This window comes from Oncorhynchus clarkii, chromosome 3 (genome assembly GCF_045791955.1).
Source record: "Oncorhynchus clarkii lewisi isolate Uvic-CL-2024 chromosome 3, UVic_Ocla_1.0, whole genome shotgun sequence".
Lineage (NCBI taxonomy): Eukaryota > Metazoa > Chordata > Actinopteri > Salmoniformes > Salmonidae > Oncorhynchus > Oncorhynchus clarkii.
Window position 1 is genome coordinate 28,392,171 of NC_092149.1, and position 19,508 is coordinate 28,411,678.

The 19,508-nt window shown below is 41.4% G+C and overlaps 1 protein-coding gene across 2 annotated transcripts; it reads left to right on the top strand.

The window, feature by feature from the left end:
- The first annotated feature begins 216 nt into the window (after window positions 1-216).
- On the top strand, window positions 217-19,508 carry LOC139405874 (leucine-rich repeat and immunoglobulin-like domain-containing nogo receptor-interacting protein 1). Of its 2 annotated transcripts, none has more exons than XM_071148312.1 (3): window positions 217-437; window positions 17,435-17,551; window positions 17,658-19,508. In XM_071148312.1, exon 3 carries the CDS (start codon window positions 17,670-17,672, stop codon window positions 19,506-19,508), a length of 1,839 nt encoding a protein of 612 aa, XP_071004413.1. In that variant the 5' UTR covers window positions 217-437; window positions 17,435-17,551; window positions 17,658-17,669. The 2 variants fall into 2 exon arrangements, with proteins under 2 accessions (XP_071004413.1, XP_071004414.1); XM_071148313.1 differs by lacking the exon at window positions 217-437 and adding an exon at window positions 15,094-15,257.

The window sequence follows — 19,508 nt, forward strand, 5'->3', positions numbered from 1 at the left end:
CATGTAGTTGACTGGTTCGTTGATGTACACCAATAGGCTACTTTCCTCCAGTTCGCTTGAGGTAATTCTGATATTTTTCTGTGGGATGCAATTGCGACTCGAGCAAGAGCGTCACTACCACGCAGAAGAGCACAAGCAGGGCAAGAAGGCGGGCTTTCGAAAGCGTCAGAAGAGAATAAAGTAGTCGACCTAAATTATTTTCCGTAGCGTAATTATCCTACCCCAGAGGGTGGTGCAGTAGTCAGAATAAATTAATGAAGGAGGACAAATTAAATTGTGTAAAGTCTCAAGGCATATGTTTTAAAGTCTTGTAAAACATGATAAATCAACCAGCAACCGACACGAAAAGCTTAGGCGAGAAGGAACCCGAACGTTTGGAGTTGTGCGTAAAATATGGAAATGTTTTACTATCAACGTTTTATTGAAGTCATTAGCTGGTGAGTTTTCGTTCATTGTATACAATTTTCAGTGTACATTTTAAATTGTGTAACCCTAATTGATTTTGCAATTGTGTTTTTATATCAGACAGTTCATAGGCTACTGATTTACCAATCTGCATTGTTGGCTACTTGTCAATAATATGAACCTAGCACCTGTGGGCAGCAATATTTTGTACAGGAGCGGACTTGTGTTGTCGCCCTTTGGCGTCGATTGATTTATGGGTCAGCCTAATTCAGACCCCATGTAATAGTTTTTATGGTCAACGTGGGCTTCTGGACAGAGACCAGCTCAAACGAGTTCTTGACATGGCTTTCGACTTTAATCCCACAATAAGTGCCAAAATGGTGACTGTGATTTCCATTTTATTCCTTTGACTCAACATTTGAACAGGTCCACAACCTAATATGGAAGGAACAAAAACACAAACGTAATATTAATAAATATACAAAAATACAGTACCTGGGTTGGCTAGGCTATATTGTCAAAGAAGCAAAGTCTAGACACCTTGATTTATCTTCCAATGTAAGTATGCAGAATGCAAAGTTTTTCCGGTCGTGACAATATATATATATATATTTTTAAAGCAATCCTGATTGAGCCTGGTAAATGTTCTTATCGTTTAGAATACGTTGGATGAGCCAATTATATAAATATCCATTAAAACGTATAATTAGATAATTAGACGTTTATGATAGATTTTCAACTTCATAATTGATTTTCATCTGCAGCCTGATAAATTAAAATTAAAATTTCAATTATAATTCATCAAGGGAGAGAGAAAGATACAATAATGTTATCCAGTTTGTAGATTTTTTTGTAACGTTTTTTTTCCCAAGCCAGAGAGAAGGCGCTTATCACAGAAGAAGGAGAATATCACAACAATGAAGTGCGACTGGCAAAGCAGAGTGCCAAAGAGTACCTTTTGGTGACTGGCCAAATAGGCACTTTAATCAGGATGTGCTTGATGCACAGGAAGTATTTCAGTATCCTTGTTAGGGGAATGATTTATCCTGACTTTTAATTATCAACCTGACCTGATCTGGGTCAAGCAAGAAAATATTTTTCATCAGTGCCTTCTTTGTTTTGCTTGGTCATCATTACTGAAATGTAAATGGACTTGTTCTTAATTTCAAAGTTATGTGAGGCAGGGCTGTTTATACAGTCCCAACAGTCCAGGGATGAGAATATATTTCGACAGGTTGCTCAGCTGCAGCTTTTAGCTTCATCTGCAGTCCTTAATAGCAGGCTTAGTTAAAAGCATTGGGGCAAGGTCACACGGTAACGGAGTCACACTCCCACTATAAAAACGGCCATATCTTTTTAATATGTGTCATGGAGCCATATGGGAGTCTTTAAATGCATACAATTAAGATGTATTATTTCGTTTCTGGGCAGGTGTGACTCCATCAAGCACTAATCAATTTTTTGCATTATATATATATATATATTTGAACAATTACTTGTTAGTATTGCACTAACTAGTATGGCACTAAAAAAATGATATATACACACACACACACAATTGTTAAAGATACAATATGTAACATTTTGGGTGACCTGACCAAATTCACATAGAAGTGCAGGTTATAGATCTATCATTCACAATGAAAGCAAGTCTAAGAAGCGGTAGATCTGTTCTATATGTGTTTCCAATTCATTAAATTTAGTTTTTGTGTCTTTTACTTTCAGTTTTGTATACCAGCTTCAAACAGCTGTAAATACAATATTTTTGGTTACTGAAAAGATATCTCACAGAGGTTTAGATGGTACAGTAATTCTCTATATATTACTTGCTTTCTCACATAAACTAAAATAAGGCAAACTATTAAAATTTTAGCAACCAGGAAATGGCAGAACGATTTCTGCATATTGCACCTTTAAGATCTGGCCCCAATTATAAAAAAACAAAATATGCCAATTTTTGTAGTGGGAGTGTGACCCCTCTACCGCATGACCTTGCCCTTTGAACCTGGAAGAATGCGCTTTCATCCATTCTGCTCCAATTTGACTCTTACAGTCCAGGGGATTAACATCAAGGCAATTCCACTGTAAAATAATGTTGGTGAGATGATATTTCACTTTAATAGTATGCCAAACATAAAACATTGATTTCAAGGTTAAACAAACCACACTACTCGATGCACAAAGACTACTTTCATCAATTTCCACAGAACATTTTACAAAAATACTTTTACTCGAAGAACAGTACAGATGTAAAGTTTGGTAACAGAATGACAGTGAAATCTCCATCAGTGTTTTATGTGACCACGTTGTCCAATAACGACTCTGAATTAAGATTCAAAGATGTCTGCAGAAATAATGGGTGTCAGCTATGATATACTATATCTACAAAAGTACCTAGACACCCCTTAAAATGTGTGGATTCGGCTATTTCAGCCATACCCGTTGCTGACAGGTGTATATAATAGAGCACACAGCCATTCAATCTCCATATACAAACATTGGCAGTAGAATGGCCTTACTGAGGCGCTCAGTGACTTTCAACGTGGCACCGTCATAGGATGCCACCTTCGAAACAAGTCAGTTTGTCAAATTTCTGACCTGCTAGAGCTACCTCGGTCTACTGTAAGTGCTTGTTTTGGGAAGTGGAAACGTCTAGGAGCAACAACGGCTCAGCTTGTGTGGTAGGCCACACAAGCTCTAGGAACGGGACCACCGAGTGCTGAAGTGCGTAGCGTGTAAAAATGGCCTGTCCTCGGTTGCAAAACCCACAACCGATTTCCAAACTGCCTCTGGAAGCAAAGTTAGCACAATAACTGTTTGTCAGGAGCTTCATGAAATGTGTTTCTTTGGGCGAGCAGCCACACACAAGCCTAAGATCACCATGCGCAATGCCAAGCGTTGCCTGGAGTGGTGTAAAGCTTACCGCCATCGGAATCTGGAGCAGTGGAAACGCGTTCTCTGGAGTGATGAATCATGCTTCACCATCTGTCAGTCCGACAGATGAATCTGGGTTTGGCGGATGCCAGGAGAACTCTACCTGTCCCAATGCATAATTCTAACGGGTGGAGTTGGAATAATGGTCTGGGGCTATTTTTCATGTTTCGGGCTAGGCCCCATAGTTCTAGTGAAGATAAATCTTAACGCTGCAGCATACAATGACATTCTAGATGATTCTGTGCTTCCAACTTTGTGGCAACAGTTTGGGGAAGGCCCTCTCCTGTTTCAGCATCACAATGCCACCGTGCACAAAGCGCGGTCTGTACAGAAATGGTTTGTTGAGATCGGTGTGGAAGAACTTGACTGGCCTGCACAGAGCCCTGACCTCAACCCCATCGAACACCATTGGTATGAATTGGAACACAGATTGCGAGCCAGCCCTAATCGGCCAACATCAGTGCCCAAACTCATTAATGCTCTTGTGGCTGAATGGAAGCAAGTCCCTGAAGCAGTGTTCCAACATCTAGTGGAAAGCCTTCCCAGAAGAGGCTGTTATAGCAGCAAAGGGGGGACCAACTCCATATTAATGCCCATGATTTTGGAATGAGATGTTTGACGAGCAGGTGTCCACATACTTTTGGTCATGTAGTGTATGACACCTTGAGTTTGAAAAAAATATATACATATTTTGGTTATTGAATTACAGTGAAGTGGATTAACACACGGTAACAGAATGATGGTTACAGAATTACATCGTGTGTCCTTGATCTGTACTGTAGACAGGTTAACTGACATCACAAAAACAATGCAAACGCTTTACTGGGGCAGAAGGCGGTGTGTTGTTGTGATTCTGGATGACCAGATAGCTAGCAGCAATGATAAGAAGCTGCCATGTGGTTTCAGCTAGTTTTATGTTGTTCTTGATACCATGTCTTGTTTTAAGGTGTTTTGACTAATTTCCTGTCAATGCTAATATGGCAAATATGTGCTAGCTAGCTAATCAACAACTGTAACGATGTATTTGAAGGACAAGTTCTCATTCTGCAAATGTATTTCTTTTCAATAAACATTGGAGATGAAATATATACTAAACAAAAATATAAACACAACATGCAACAATTTCAAAGAATTTAAGGATATCAGTAAATTGAAATGAATATATTAAGCCCTAATCTAACATGACTGGGAATACAGATATGCATCTGTTGGTCACAGATACTTTAAAAAAAAGATAGGGGTGTGGATCAGAAAACCAGTCCGTATCTGGTGTGACCACCATTTGCCTCATGCAGAGCGACATCTCCGTCACATAGAGTTGATCAGGCTGTTGATGGTGGCCTGTTGTTCCACTCCTCTTCAATGGCTGTGCGAAGTTGCTGGCTATTGGTGGAAACTAGAACACGCTGTTGTACATGTCAATCCAGAGCATCCCACACATGCTCAATGGGTGACATGTCTGCTGAGTATGCAGGCCATGGAATAACTGGGACATTTTCAGCTTCCAGGAATTGTGTAGAGATCCTTGCGACAGTACATTATCAGGCTGAAACATTAGGTGATGTCTGCGGATGAATGGCATGACAATTGGCCTCAGGGTTGAAATTGCCACTGATAAAATGCAATCGTTTTTGTTGTCCATAGCTTATGCCTGCCCATACCATAACCCCACTCCCACCATGGGGTACTCTGTTCACAATGTTGACATCAGAAAACTGCTCGCCCACACGACGCCATACACGTTGTCTGCGGTTGTGAGGCTGGTTGGACGTACTGCCAAATTCTCAAAAATTATGTTGGAGGCGGCTTTTGGTAGAGAAATTAACATTAAATTATCTTGCAACAGCTCTGGTGAATATTCCTGCAGTCAGCATGCCATTTGCAAAACCTGAGACATCTGTGACATTGTGTTGTGACAAAACTGCACATTTTAAAGTGGCCTTTTATTGTCCTGAGCACAAGGTGCACCTGTGCTGTAGACAATGCTGTTTAATTAGCTTCTTGATTTGCCACACCTGTCAGGTGAATGGATTATCTTGGCAAAGGAGAAACTCTCACTAACAAGGATGTAAACAAATTTGTGCACAACATTTCAGAGAAATAAGCTTTTTGTACATATGAAACATTTCTGGGATCTTATATTGTCACATGCGCCCGGTGTAGACCTTACCGTGAAATGCTTACTTACAAGCCCTTAACCGACAATGCCGTTCAAGAATTACAGTTAATGAAAATTTGACAAAAAAATCAAAAATCTAATCAATCAAAAAGTAACATAAGAAATGTACATAACAATATCGAGGCTATATACAGGGGGTACAAAGTCAATGTGTGTGGGGTACAAGGTTAGTCCAGGTAATTTGTAAAGTGACTATGCATAGATAATAAACAATAAGTAGCAGCAGTGTATAAACAATGTCAACTTGTGAAACACGTTAGATTGATATTTTTGTTCAGTGTAGTTTACATGCTGCCAACAATCTAAGCCAACCCCGTCTGTTTTGCCCCATAGTTGTGCACGTGCCAGTTTTGATTCTAAACAACCAACCATTCTATACAGAATTGCATAATTATGGATGATGTTTACTGAATAGGTACGCAAATTTAGAACATTTTTGTTATTCTACACTGGCTATTATTACCCCCAGTTGGTAAGGGTAGGCAACAACACGTCTGCCACGCTGATCCTCAACACTGGGGCCCCCCATGGGTGTGTACTTAGACCCCTCCTGTACTCCCTGTTTACCCACAACTGTATGGCCAAACACGACTCCAACACCATCATTAAGTTTGCTGATGACACAACAGTAGTAGGCCTGATCACCAACAACAATGAGACAGCCTATAGGGAGGAGGTCAGAGAACTGGCAGTGTGGTGCCAGGACAACAACCTCTCCCTCAATGTGAGAAAGACAAAGGAGCTAATCGTGGACTACAGGAAAAGGCGGGCCGAACAGGCCCCCATCAACATCGATGGGGCTGTAGTGGAGAAGGTTGAGAGTTTCAAGTTCCTTGGTGTCCACATCACCAACGAACCCGCATAGTCCAAACACACCAAGACAGTCGTGAAGAGGGCACGACAACACATTTTCCCCCTCGGGAGACTGAAAAGATTTGGCATGGGTCCCCAGATCCTCAAAAAGTTCTACAGCTGCACCATCGAGAGCATCCTGACCGGTTGCATCACTGCCTGGTATGGCAACTGCTCGGCATCTGACCGTAAGGCGCTACAGAGGGTAGTGCATACGGTCCAGGACATCACTGGGGCCAAGCTTCCTGCCATCCAGGACCTATATAATAGGCGGTGTCAGAGGAAAGCCCAAACAATTGTCAGAGACTCCAGTCACCCAAGTCATAGACTATTTTCTCTGCTACGGTAAGCAGTACCGGAGTGCCAAGTCTAGGACCAAAAGGCTCCTTAGCAGCTTCTACCCCCAAGCCACAAGACAGCTGGACAATTAATCAAATGGCCACCGGACTATTTACATTGACACCCCCCCCCTCCATTTGTTTTGTACACAGCTGCTACTCGTTGTTTATTATCTATGCATAGTCACTACCCTACCTACATGTACAAATTACCTCGACCAACCTGTACCCCCACACATTGACTCAGTACCGGTACCCCCTGTATGTGGCCCCGTTATTGTTATTTTTTTGTTACTTAATTATTTATTTTTTTACTTAAGTTTATTTTGTAAATATTTTCTTAACTCTTCTTGAACTGCGCTGTTGGTTAAAACTTATTTGGGCTGCAATCCTGTTAACGGGGTCGATATGACAACAGCCAGTGAAAGTGCAGGGCACCAAATTCAAAACAACAAATCTCATAATGAAAATTCCTCAAACATACATGTGTTTTATACCGTTTTTAAAGGTAATCTTGTTGTTAATCCCACCACAGTGTCCAATTTCAAATAGGCTTTACAGCGAAAGCACCACAAATGATTCTGTTAGGTCACCACCAAGCCAAAGAAAAACTCAGCCATTTTTCCAGACAAAGAGAGGAGTCACAAAAAGCACAAATAGAGAGAAAATTAATCACTAACCTTTGATGATCTTCATCAGATGACACTCATAGGACTTCATATTACACAATACATGTATGTTTTGTTTGATAACGTTTATATTTATAAAAACAAAATCTGAGTTTACATTGGCGCGATACGTTCACTAGTTCCAAAAACATCTGGTGATATTGCAGAGATCATTTGACAGAAATACTCATTATACATGTCGATGAAAATTCAAGTGTTAGACATGGATATACACCTCTCCTTAATACAACCGCTGTGTCAGATTTAAAAAAAACTTTACGGAAAAAGCAAACCATACAATAATCTGAGACGGTGCTCAGAAAACAAATAAAAATGTTCCCCCATGTTGGAGTCAACAGAAATCAGAAATTACATTATAAATATTCCCTTACTTTTGATGATCTTCATCAGGATGCACTCCCAGGAATTGCAGTTCCAGAATAAATGCTTGATTTGTTCGATAATGTCCATTATTTATGTCCAAGTAGCTACTTTTGTTAGGGCGTTAGGTACACATCCAAACGCTCGTGCAGGTCAGGCATAACATCGGACAAAAACTTCAAAAAGTTATATTACAGGTCGTTGAAACATTTCAAATTAAGTATAGAATCAATCTTTAGGATTTTTTTTTACCATAAATCTTCACTAATGTTCCAACCGGAGAATTGCTTTGTGTGTAGAGAATCCATGGAACGCAGGTCGCTATCATGTGAAATGCGCGTGACCAGGAAATGGCTCTCTGCCAGTAACCTGACTCATTCAGCTCTTATTCAGCCCCACATCACAGTAGAAGCCTCATTCAAGTTTCTAAAGACGGTTGACATCTAGTGGAAGCCCTAGGAAGTGCAACTTCATCCATATCCCACTGTGAATTCAATAGGGGATGGGTTGAAAATCGACCAACCTAAGATTTCTCACTTCCTGTTTGGAGTTCTGTTATACTCACAGACATCATTCAAACAGTTTTAGAAACTTCAGAGTGTTTTCTATCCAATACTAATAATAATAATATGCATATATTAGTAACTGGAACTGAGGAGCAGGTCGTTTTACTCTGGGCACCTTTCATCCAAGCTACTCAATACTGCCCCTGCCGCCATAAGAAGTTTTAAGGACTTATAAGTAAGCATTTCACAGTAAGGTCTACTACACCTGTTGTATTCGGCGCATGTGACAAATAAAGTTTGATTTGATTCCAAATTTGTGTGTGTGTGTGTGTGTGTGTGTGTGTGTGTGTGTGTGTGTGTGTGTGTGTGTGTGTGTGTGTGTGTGTGTGTGATTTCAGTGCTATCGATAAACAACTCTTGCATTCTCGCCAGTCAATGCATCCATATGACCCATCAAATATTTGGCCTTCCCAGCTAGCACATTTGGTTCCTTGGAAGTTGTGGGAACTACTGTTTTTGGTTTCACATTGGTTGTTGGAATGAAGCCATGTGTTTCCTGACTGGTAAAACATAACTTTAAAAAAACAACATTTTAATGTTCTGCTAACAGAAGTTAACCATTCGGCTGTTCTAAGAACATTTATTTTACAGTAGGTTACAGGTAGATTCTGAGAATGTTTTACTCTGGTACCTTGAAAGCTTTCCTGGGTGGTTTTACTGAAGCTCTGTGAACGGAGATTATAGTTAATTTGGAGGTTCTTGAATAACTTCTTTAAAACTTTCACAGAATTTTTCAATAAGACTTTTAATATACTGCCATCTTATTTTAGGTTAGGTTTTTGAACTCCAAGCACAGATTGAACACATTGAACCTATAATCTTCTGTTGTTTTCCATGGAATTAGTCCACTGCGCCACCAGGATGGAGGTAGCATGACATGTTTGTTTATGCAAACAAAACTGTTCATTTTAGTCTATTCAAACAGACCCCATTTCAAAGGAAACAAGCACTTAAGATGCGCTCATTAAGATCTGGCCAATAAGTTGGCACAGCCAATGGACCTGAACACACTTAAAGAGAGAGGATATAGATCATTTTGTTGATGCTGAGAACGGAATGTAAATGTTTTTAAATTAAATTCTTAGAACATTCTCTAAACGTTACTAATGTTTTCTTGTGGTTTTTATGGAAAGAACAATTTGAAAACATTCACAATGGACAACCACACTCTCATCAAACTCTAAGAAACATATGGTTCTCAGAACATTATGTGCTAGCTGGGTTTGTACCCACAATGCATCACTATTGACCAGACCAAATCTGTACCAATCATAGACATTTATGTTTCAAGTTTGGACATCACAGTACAGCACAGTGCAGCACATATTAGAATAAAGTACAGTATAGTACAGTACAATAGAGTAAATTATACTGTACTCCACTCTAGTGTGCTCTACTGTACTAAACTCTACTGTATTGTACTGACCTCTACTTTTCTGCACTGTGCTGCACTGTGCTGTCCAAACTTGTGAAACAGACATCTATGATTGGTTCAGATTTGGGCTGACCAAATTTCAACTGCTTTTCAACATCCATGGACGTCCGGTGCCGCTCAGTGCTCAGTGGGTGGGGTTGGTTACACTAAATGGAAAGAGAGGGGGCACATGGGTAGATGTCAGTAAGAGGTGGTTTATCTAGATTGTTTTCAAACTCTTGCTTTGACCACCACTTGACAGAAAGAAAACAGTTGTGAGCTGAACATAACAGTATGCCAGTGGAAGGGAGGACAGTAGCAGGTGACCCAACTGTGGTTTCTGACTACTATGAATTCCCATTGTAGCTATTCGGTTGCAGTCAGTCTATTACAGATTTTTTGGTTATTCTTTTAACGATTTGTTAACAGAATAATGCGTTTTAATCACTTAATAAATTCTGAACCAAATTGTTATTAGTAAAAACACAAAACTAATTGGTTGGTCTACCTTTACTTGTTATGTTAACTTTCATAATCCTCCCTCATGAGGGAGAGAAATGAGGAAATATCTTTAAAGATATGTGGGTTTTTGGTACCTGAATGATACTAGGCCATATTTCTTAAACTTAGAGAAGGCAAATTGTTTATTTTTTATTTTTTTCCTAATACCTTTTAAGACTTTTTCTGCTAGATGTTTTCTAAGACCCTTTTTCCATCTGTTTGACCAGAAATCAAAGCCTTTGTTTATTCCTAATTTCTAGCATGGACAATGGTGGACAATTTATTTCCCCCCAGAAATATTGACTCTCGTAGGTTTCATTTCACACCAAATTTGATGTGCTCCTATGAACTTCACATGTGAATGCTCATAGGGCTTTTTACATGGAACTGCCCATCACTAGTATTGGAGAGTTGGTTTAAAAACCTGTTTATGGAGGATAATGCATTCTGTTCACACCAACTCTGTGCTGGGTTGACAATTTCAAAGGATTGTTTCTGTCATTCTCTTTTTTTTATGCCATTTCAGTAGCCTCAAACAAGACCCATTTGGAAGGATTGTGCATAAACATTATGCATACATAATACAAGTCACAATATGAAGATTTAAATGGCAATACCCTTGGGCTCATGTGAAACCAACAAATTACTTATTTTCGCAATTGCAGTGGTTATGAGAGACTGTGCTAAAGGACTAGAACTAATGTTTATGCATGTTTTCATTCTACCTTTTAATTTGATTAAGTTGCTGTAGTGTTTCTGCATATCAGAGGACTTATTAAACGAATCAATGATGTAAACACAACATCACAGCACTATAATAAAACCTCATTGTTAATTTCCCAACCAATCTATTTGAGCAAAATGAAGCATGGTTGAAAAACCTGCATACTTACTCTGAGGTCACAAGAAAATGGACACGGTGTCTCTTTGCCTTTCTTTGATGATGTATTCTTTCAGACTCAAGCGCGGTTATCACATTTATTGGATGAGATAACAGCCCCAGTATGTGCCGTACCCAGAAAGGACAGTATGTGCATTCCATTAGCGTACCACATGATTGGACCAACGGTATAGCTTTAGCACCACCATAGCTGTTTACCTTTATTGGAATCAAGTTAGGATTGTGGCTGGCTCTGATCAGATTAGCAAGCAGCCCGGTAAGTGTGCCAAACGGGAAAAGCTCCACCTGTCCAGTGGTGTGTGGAGGATTATGTAGTGTAGTTGCTTTTCTGTAAAAAAAAAAACGCAACCCGTAACAAACTGTTGTGGCTCTCTTTCAAGAGGTTGATCTCTTTGTCCTCTCAAAGCTGTTTTGGAATAGTGAAAGCACAGAGGGTATGCTGAAAATGGAAGGCCATTCTAATGAAAGTGTAGCCTAAAGGAGACCTTGTAACAGGCCCAATGTAACCCAAGAATGGTACAATTGGCCGCTGTTATATATTCTTGGTATACTCCCCATAGGCGGAAAGTTTCCTGACTGCTGAAGTCCACCTTCAGAAGAATCAAGTACCTTTTTTTAAAGCGTGCTTGCTGGAATCCTTGTTTACCATCCATCTCCTCCTGTCAGACATGGTTCTTTCTCTCATTGTACCTCGTTGGATTCAATCTGTCAATGCTATTAACTAAAACGACCTCATTCGGCATGTCACATCAGTGCTGCACTGAAACCAATTATCTTTTCTCATTTATTTGTGCTATTATTAATTTTGCAGACAGTGCACTTTGTGCGAGCAGTGACTTAACTGACTGCCTTGATAAAGAATTATAATATAGTGCACCCTGCAACACGACAGAACACTGTCTCTGGAACCAGATTGATTTGAGTGGGCTGTCATAGTGACCCACTTCTGCCTCTGCCTGTGAGAAAGAGTGAGCGTGTAAATACAAACATATTCAGAGCGCACACACGCGTACACACACACATAATGCATAACGCCTAACCCTAAGCATCCCGACGCAGACACACATTCCACCATACAAAGACCAGAAACTCTCCAAAACCCACAGATATTTAAGTTGCAAATACACACAAAAGGCATTTGTATAAAACACATTAAATCCAGATGAAACAAATGCAATTGCAAATGTGGGCACAGTGTCACACAGTTAATATAATCATATTTGTCACAGTTGCAAGCTTACAGCCAGACAAACATACTCTTCTTTATGGCTTCCCTATATGCTTAGTGTAATGCAATTACACAATCTATCTAACGTAGGTCTACACACACACACTGCAATATTATTGAGGTATACGTTGTCTTTACAAAATGTTTTAAAGTGATTGAATCAGAAATGGCTTGCTTGACTTGAGGTTGTTTACGAGCCCTTTCTCCTTTCCCTGGCAGACCCAATGGCAAAAAAAATCTGGCATTCTGAAGAGCACTGCTATTCTCTCCCCCTCAGCCTAGCAGCTGTTCTGCTCACAAACCTTTTAATACACGCTTGTAGAACTCTGGTGCATATCACAGAGGCTGGTACACAGGGGCAGGTGCCAGGAGCAATAAACAATGTCTTTCTAGCACATAAAAACATACAGATATACACACTGAGACACTTTCAACAGAGTGGATGCACACACCCGGGCCCCCTGGTCCGTGCTGTTGTTTAATTTCAGCCATCTTAATTGGTCTAAGAATAGCACTTATACAAGTGTCAAAGTGCAGCCTGGCTTACACTGTGCATTCTATTTCTAACCCCATGGTGATTTAGAGAGTGACCAATGTGGGGAGGGGAGGAAAAGTCTGAAAGTCAAAAAGTTTTGAGGACTGACTTCAATACAATGAATGAACACAAGACTGTTCTCGTGGGCCCATCCAAAGCGGCCCCCAGCTAGACATCATGCACCGGTTCAATTGGGTCTTCTTGCCCATAATCTCTAAGTGTCCCTGCCAATACTGATCAGGAAAGATATGTCTTGAGGTAGGAAAGACCAAAGGCTTTGGGAAATACTAGTCAGGTTGCAGAGCAGATACCACTTCAAAACAATGAATCACATTCAAAAACAGATCAAACTTAGTTTGGGGTTGTTGTTTTGCTCTGTTTCTGCTGTGGGTCATGTCAAAATGAGAAGGAGGCTCATGAGCCACAGTTTTGGTTACCTAAAGTCATTCCATGGAGTCAGTAATGGGGATTCTGTAGCTAGACACGCACTGCAAGGTCACTGTTTTGACACTCAGAATGTTCTGACATCTGTCCACAGTTTGATGTAACACGATGACAGCTGAGCGGACTTGATGAGTTTTATGTGATGGTGGGGGAGAGCTGAGTGGCAAAGTCCAAATGTTTGAAAGAATTAAGCAACAGTGGGATCCAACCCAAACACCAAACATGGTTTGTGGATCTGCCATGGGATTGTCTGAGTGGATGTTACATCAGGTTGGCTATGATATTGTTTGCATTTGGCGTTGTGGTTGTCTGTTAGATAAGAGCTGGCCGCTGCACAGGTTTGGATGGTGGGTTTTGGTGTTATGCAAAAGTTTTACATATCGGCCAGTCAGGCATTTTGCCATCAACTGTCCAGTTAAAAACAATAACAAACCGAATACCCACCCAGGACAGACTTCATTCAACAACTATTTCAATTGGAACAATACTTGAAATAGTATTCTATTTTTACCCGTAAGAATGTACTTAGCATAAATGCAAAGGAATATGATACTGTTTGACTGTGGAATCCAAAGTGGGTGAAGTCTAGGTTCCTGACCCAGGGTCTGGTCCCTTTGTGACCCCTAGGTCAGGACCATTGGCTGCAATCTAGCTTCATGGTGTATGCATGGACATACAGTACCAGTCAAAAGTTCGGACACACCTACTCATTCAAGGGTTTTTCTTTATTTTTTAAAACTATTTTCTGCATTGTAGAAAAATAGTGAAGACATCAAAACTATGAAATAACACACATGGAATCATGTAGTAACCAAAAAAAGTGTTAAACAAATCAATATTTTTTTTAAATATATTTGAGATTCTTGATGACATCTTTGCACACTCTTGGCATTCTCTCAACCAGCTTCACCTGGAATGCTTTTCCAACAGACTTGAAGGAGTTCCCAGATATGCTGAGCACTTGTAGGCTGCTTTTCCTTCACTCTGCGGTTTTTGCGACTGCACTTGAAGAAACTTTAAAAGTTATTGAAATTTTCCCGGATTGACTGACCTTCATGTCTTAAAGTAATGATGGACTGTCATTTCTCTTTACTTATTTGAGCTGTTCTTGCCATAATATGGACTTGGTCTTTTACCAAGTAGGACTATCTTCTGTATAGCACCCCTACCTTGTCACAACACAACTGATTGGCTCAAACGCATTAGAAAGGAAAACAATTCCACAAATTAATTTTGTGCCACCTGTTAAATGAAATGCATTCCAGGTGACTACCTCATGAAGCTGGTTAAAATAATGCCAAGAATGTGCAAAGTTGTTATCAAGGCAAAATCAAGGCAAAGAGTGGCTACTTTGAAGAATCTCAAATAGAAAATATATTTACATTTTTTTGGTTACTGCATGAATCCATATGTGTTATTTCATAGTTTGATGTCTTCACTATTATTCTACAATGTAGAAAATAGTAAAAATAAACAAACTCTTGAAGGAGTAAGTGTCCAAACTTTTGATTGGTACTGTAGAGCAGGAGAAATTCTATAACACTGTGGCTGGAGGCTCAACCTCTGACAGCCCTGCCTCATTCGGACCACCTAGCTTCTTGACGTGATGTCATGCACCTGCCAGTCTCTGTCTGTCACAAGTCCACACTGAGGGATCAACACGGTTCATTTATGTTAGCTTGCACTATGGTGTTAGAATGGCTCAAGCAGTTCCAAGCGTCTGAGCTCAAGTGGATGGGTTGAGTCAGCCCTTCTAGTCGCTATAAGACCGTTTTCGGGAATAGCAGGGATGAGACAAGCCACTCTGGGACTGATTTCAAGTTGGCCGGTCAGTGATAAGGCTGTGTCGAGAAAGGACAGAGTGAGAAAGTGTCTCTATGATGTTGGACTGAGAGACCGCAGCTCCCGCAGGTTTGACTGAGCTCAGCACTGTATATTTATAATATTGATGTATTAGTCATCATATGCATATTCATTTGATATATTGGATTGTAGATTTTCAGCATTTTTAGAGTAGTATATGATATATTTTAGAAAGGGCATGAACAAAGAAATATGGTAACGGTAAATAATTGCAAGCTATATTGTACCCATATTTACTTGTATTTTGGTTTTAAGCAGTAGTTAAATCACAGCAATGGATCGGTCCATAGTCCTCCTTCATAAGTCTTGATGTGCCTGACAACACTTTGTCAGCTAGTGAATGTTTTCTTCAGTTGGATCTTGGGGCCAATTTTTCAAATGCAATGCCACAATTAGTAAACTGATTGGATTAATTTACAAGATATCAGCAAAAACATGATTATGTCATCACATTGTGCCAGTTGGGGGAAATATATGTAGGCTATCACTTTCTACTTTTGTTTATTCAGGTTTTAACTTTTGATTAGTGGTGGAAAAAGTAAAGATACCTTAATAGAAAATGACTCAAGTAAAAGTAAAGATACCTTAATAGAAAATGACTCAAGTAAAAGTGAAAGGCACACAGTAAATTTCTACTTGGGTAAAAGTCTAAAAGTATTTGGTTGAAAATATACTTAAGTATCAAAAGTAAAAGTATACATTCCTTATATTAAGCAAACCAAATTTCACAATTTTCTTGTTTTTAAAATATACGGATAGCCAGGGGCACACTCCAATATTCAGACGTCATTTACAAATGAAGCATGTGTCTTCAATGAGTCTGCCAGATCAAAGGCAGGGATGACCAGGGATGTTCTGTGCATGAATTGGACAATTTTCCTGTCCTGCTAAGCATTCAAAATGTAACAAGTACTTTTGGGTGTCAAGGAAAATGTATGGAGTAAAAAGTACAATATTTTGATGTATAAGTAGTCGAAAATATAAATAGTAAAGTACGGATACCCCCAAAAATGACTTAAGTAGCACCTTAAAGTATTTTTACATAAGTACTTTACACCACTGCTTTTGATGTTGTCAATTTAGATTTAGCCTTTTGGTGTTTGAGGGCTAGATCTAAATGCAGTTGCAGTTACAACTAATGTTTTTGGCATTTGTGTCGGTATAAGAGTTAGTGCTTTAGTCAGTGCTTTAGTCGTCATCATCAGGATTAAAACTTTTAAAAGCATTCCCAAAATCTGATTTGCACCATAGTTGAATCACAAATGTTGCTGAAATGTATGTCATATTATATTTTATATATTTGTACTTAAAAGGACAGTTTGAGATTTTGGCAATTAAGCCTTTTTGTTCTACTTACCCAGAGGCAAATGAAAAAATGTATGTGTCTGTGTGCAGTTTAAAGGAAGTCAAAGGTAGTTTCTGGAGCTATTGCTTACTAGCGTTAGTGCAATGACTGGAAGTCTACAGTAGCTGCTAGCATTGTATCCATGAGTTCAACTGACTCTGGGTAAGTAGACGAAAGGGCTTAATTGCCAAAGTGTTGAACTGTTTGTACGATGTGCTCCTATGGGAATGTTAGACTATTCCCTACTCGACCTTCTCAACTTGGTCCTGTATAGCCTACGTGCGCACATCTGCCTTCGCATGTCACGTGTCACTGGCCCTGACCACAGATAGCCTGCCTAATCCAGATGTCTGGCCAGGGGGCACAGCTCCCATCTGAACTGGCCTTCATCAGGGTTTTTAGAATCAGTGAGCATAGGTCTGGATGCACTAATGAGGATTTTTTTTTGTGCAGATCAAGATGGGGCACGGTCATGGGCGTGTGTTTCATTACCGTATCACTACCTTTTAGCCTGCAGCTTAGACTGAGGATATAAATTGCAGAGTAAAAGTGGTAAACAATGTATTATTTGGTAATCAATTAGTAGAGATGTTCTCTGTGTTAAACAGAGATGTAGGTCGATAGTAATTAGGACATCTGCTCTGAATAGTACCTTAATTATGCTCTGACGTTGATAATGTGGATTTTTTAATATATTTTTTGTTGTCTTGATTCCACTCTCAAATTCACCACTTTTGTTTTAGGTTTATCTCAAAATGTTGAAAACTCATGCTTTGTCCATAAATATAGCATTTGCAATCCATGATTTACAAATGCTACAAAGAATCCTTGCTTTTGTTTTTTGGGGGGAGATTAATTCCTGTCTCTTTTGTCTCTCTAGGCCACTTGCAAGTACATGTTTTTCACAGAACATCATCTCTTATAGAAGACTTAACTCAAGTCTGATCCCAACTTGACCACCACTGGTTATGAAAACCTGCATCCTCACAGTAAATCGGTAAGTTCCTTAACAAATACTAAAATATATTCAGACCTTTGTTTTCATCTGTTATGGCATTGTGAGTTAGCATGACTGCTCATAACCTTTTTGTTTCCATTTTTAGGCAGGAGGCAAGATGTTTGTGGAGTCTGTTGTCAGATGGGGGGCATGGAGCATCTTGCTCCAGTGTGGATTATTGGGCGTGTCAGCAGGGGACTTCCCCTGGCCTTGCCCTGCCAGGTGTGTGTGTTGGCTTGAGACTTTAGAAGTTAACTGCTCTGACAAACAGCTGACTTCTGTGTCTGAGGGCTTTGCTAGTGGCACCCAGCGCATCAACTTATCTCGTAACAAGCTGAAGACGCTGGGTCGTCGCCAGTTCTTTGGCATGACCCAGCTAGAGGATCTGGACATTAGTGACAATGTCATTGCCATGATTGAAGTGGAGGCTTTCCAGGGCCTGCAGAACCTCAAGACCCTGTGCATTAGGAGCAATCGCCTCAAGATCATCTCTGTGGGGGTCTTCTCCGGACTGCCCAGCCTGCGCTTCCTGGACCTGAGTGAGAACGAGATCCTGGTCTTTCTGGACTTTACTTTCCGTGAGTTGGTGAGCCTTCACCAGCTGGAGGCTGGGGAGAATGACCTGGTGTTCATCTCCCAGCGGGCCTTTACCGGCCTGCAGAACCTGCAGGAGCTCAATCTGGACCGCAGCAACCTGACCTCCATCCCCACCGAGGCACTATCCCAGCTCCAGAGCCTGACTCGGCTGCGCATGATCCGCCTCACCATCTCGGCGCTGCCCAACAATGCCTTCCGCCGCCTGCATCGGCTGCGTAGCCTCGTCATCTCCCACTGGCCCTTGCTGGACAAGCTGGCCAGCAACAGCCTGATTGGCCTCAACCTCACCTCGCTGGTCATCAGCAGCTGCAATCTCAGTGCTGTCCCATACCAGGCACTGCGCCACCTGGTCTACCTGGGCTACCTGGACCTGTCCTACAACCCCATCACAGCCATCCAGGGTAACCTGCTGGGGGACCTGTTGCGGCTGCAGGAACTGCACCTGGCTGGGGGCAACCTGCTCCGCATCGAGCCAGGGGCCTTCAGGGGGCTGGCATACTTCCGTCTGCTCAACGTGACATCCAACCAGCTCAGCACACTGGAGGACAGTGCCTTCCACTCGGTGGGGAATCTGCAGGTCCTGCGGCTAGATGGGAACCCCCTGGCCTGCGACTGCCGACTACTCTGGGTGGTCCGCCGGCGACAGCGCTTGAACTTTGACGGTTGCCAACCCACCTGCTCCACCCCGGACATGGTGCGAGAGCGGGAATTCCGGGACTTCTCAGAGAAAGAGCTCCCGAGACTGTTCACCTGCCGGCAGGCCCGCATTGTAGACCGCAGGTCCCAGGAGGTCAGGGTGGAGGAGGGCACTACGGTGCTCTTCTCCTGCAAGGCAGATGGTGACCCAATGCCCTCCTTTACCTGGTTGTCAGCCCAGCGGATTCCGCTCTCCACTACGGGGCGCATCAGGGTGTTGTCCAATGGGACTCTAGAGGTACGCTATGCCCAGGTTCAGGACAGCGGCACATACCAGTGCACGGCGGGCAACGCAGCTGGAAACGACAGCCTGTACGTCAGCCTCTATGTGAAGGGTTTCCCACGTAACCGCACCATGCCCTTTTTCACCGACGAAGGCTGGATAGAGTCCTCACACGCCCCTACTGCCAACTCCTCTGCCCAGGTGGCCAACCAGTACCCGTTTGATGCCAAGACACTGATCATCGCCACCACCATGGGCTTCCTGTCCTTCCTCAGCTCAGTGGCTATCTGCTTCGTCTTCATGTTCTTCTGGAGCCAGAGCAAGGGGCAAATCAAGCACACAGCCACCATCGACTATGTGCCCCGTACTTCAATGGGGGTAGGAGGAGGAGGGGGAGGGGGTGGAGGGGATGCTGGCAAGTTCACCATGAAGCTTATCTAA

Excerpts from the sequence above, each read along its gene's own strand:
- LOC139405874 (XM_071148312.1), top strand. The coding sequence starts at position 17,670 with ATGTTTGTGGAGTCTGTTGTCAGATGGGGGGCATGGAGCATCTTGCTC.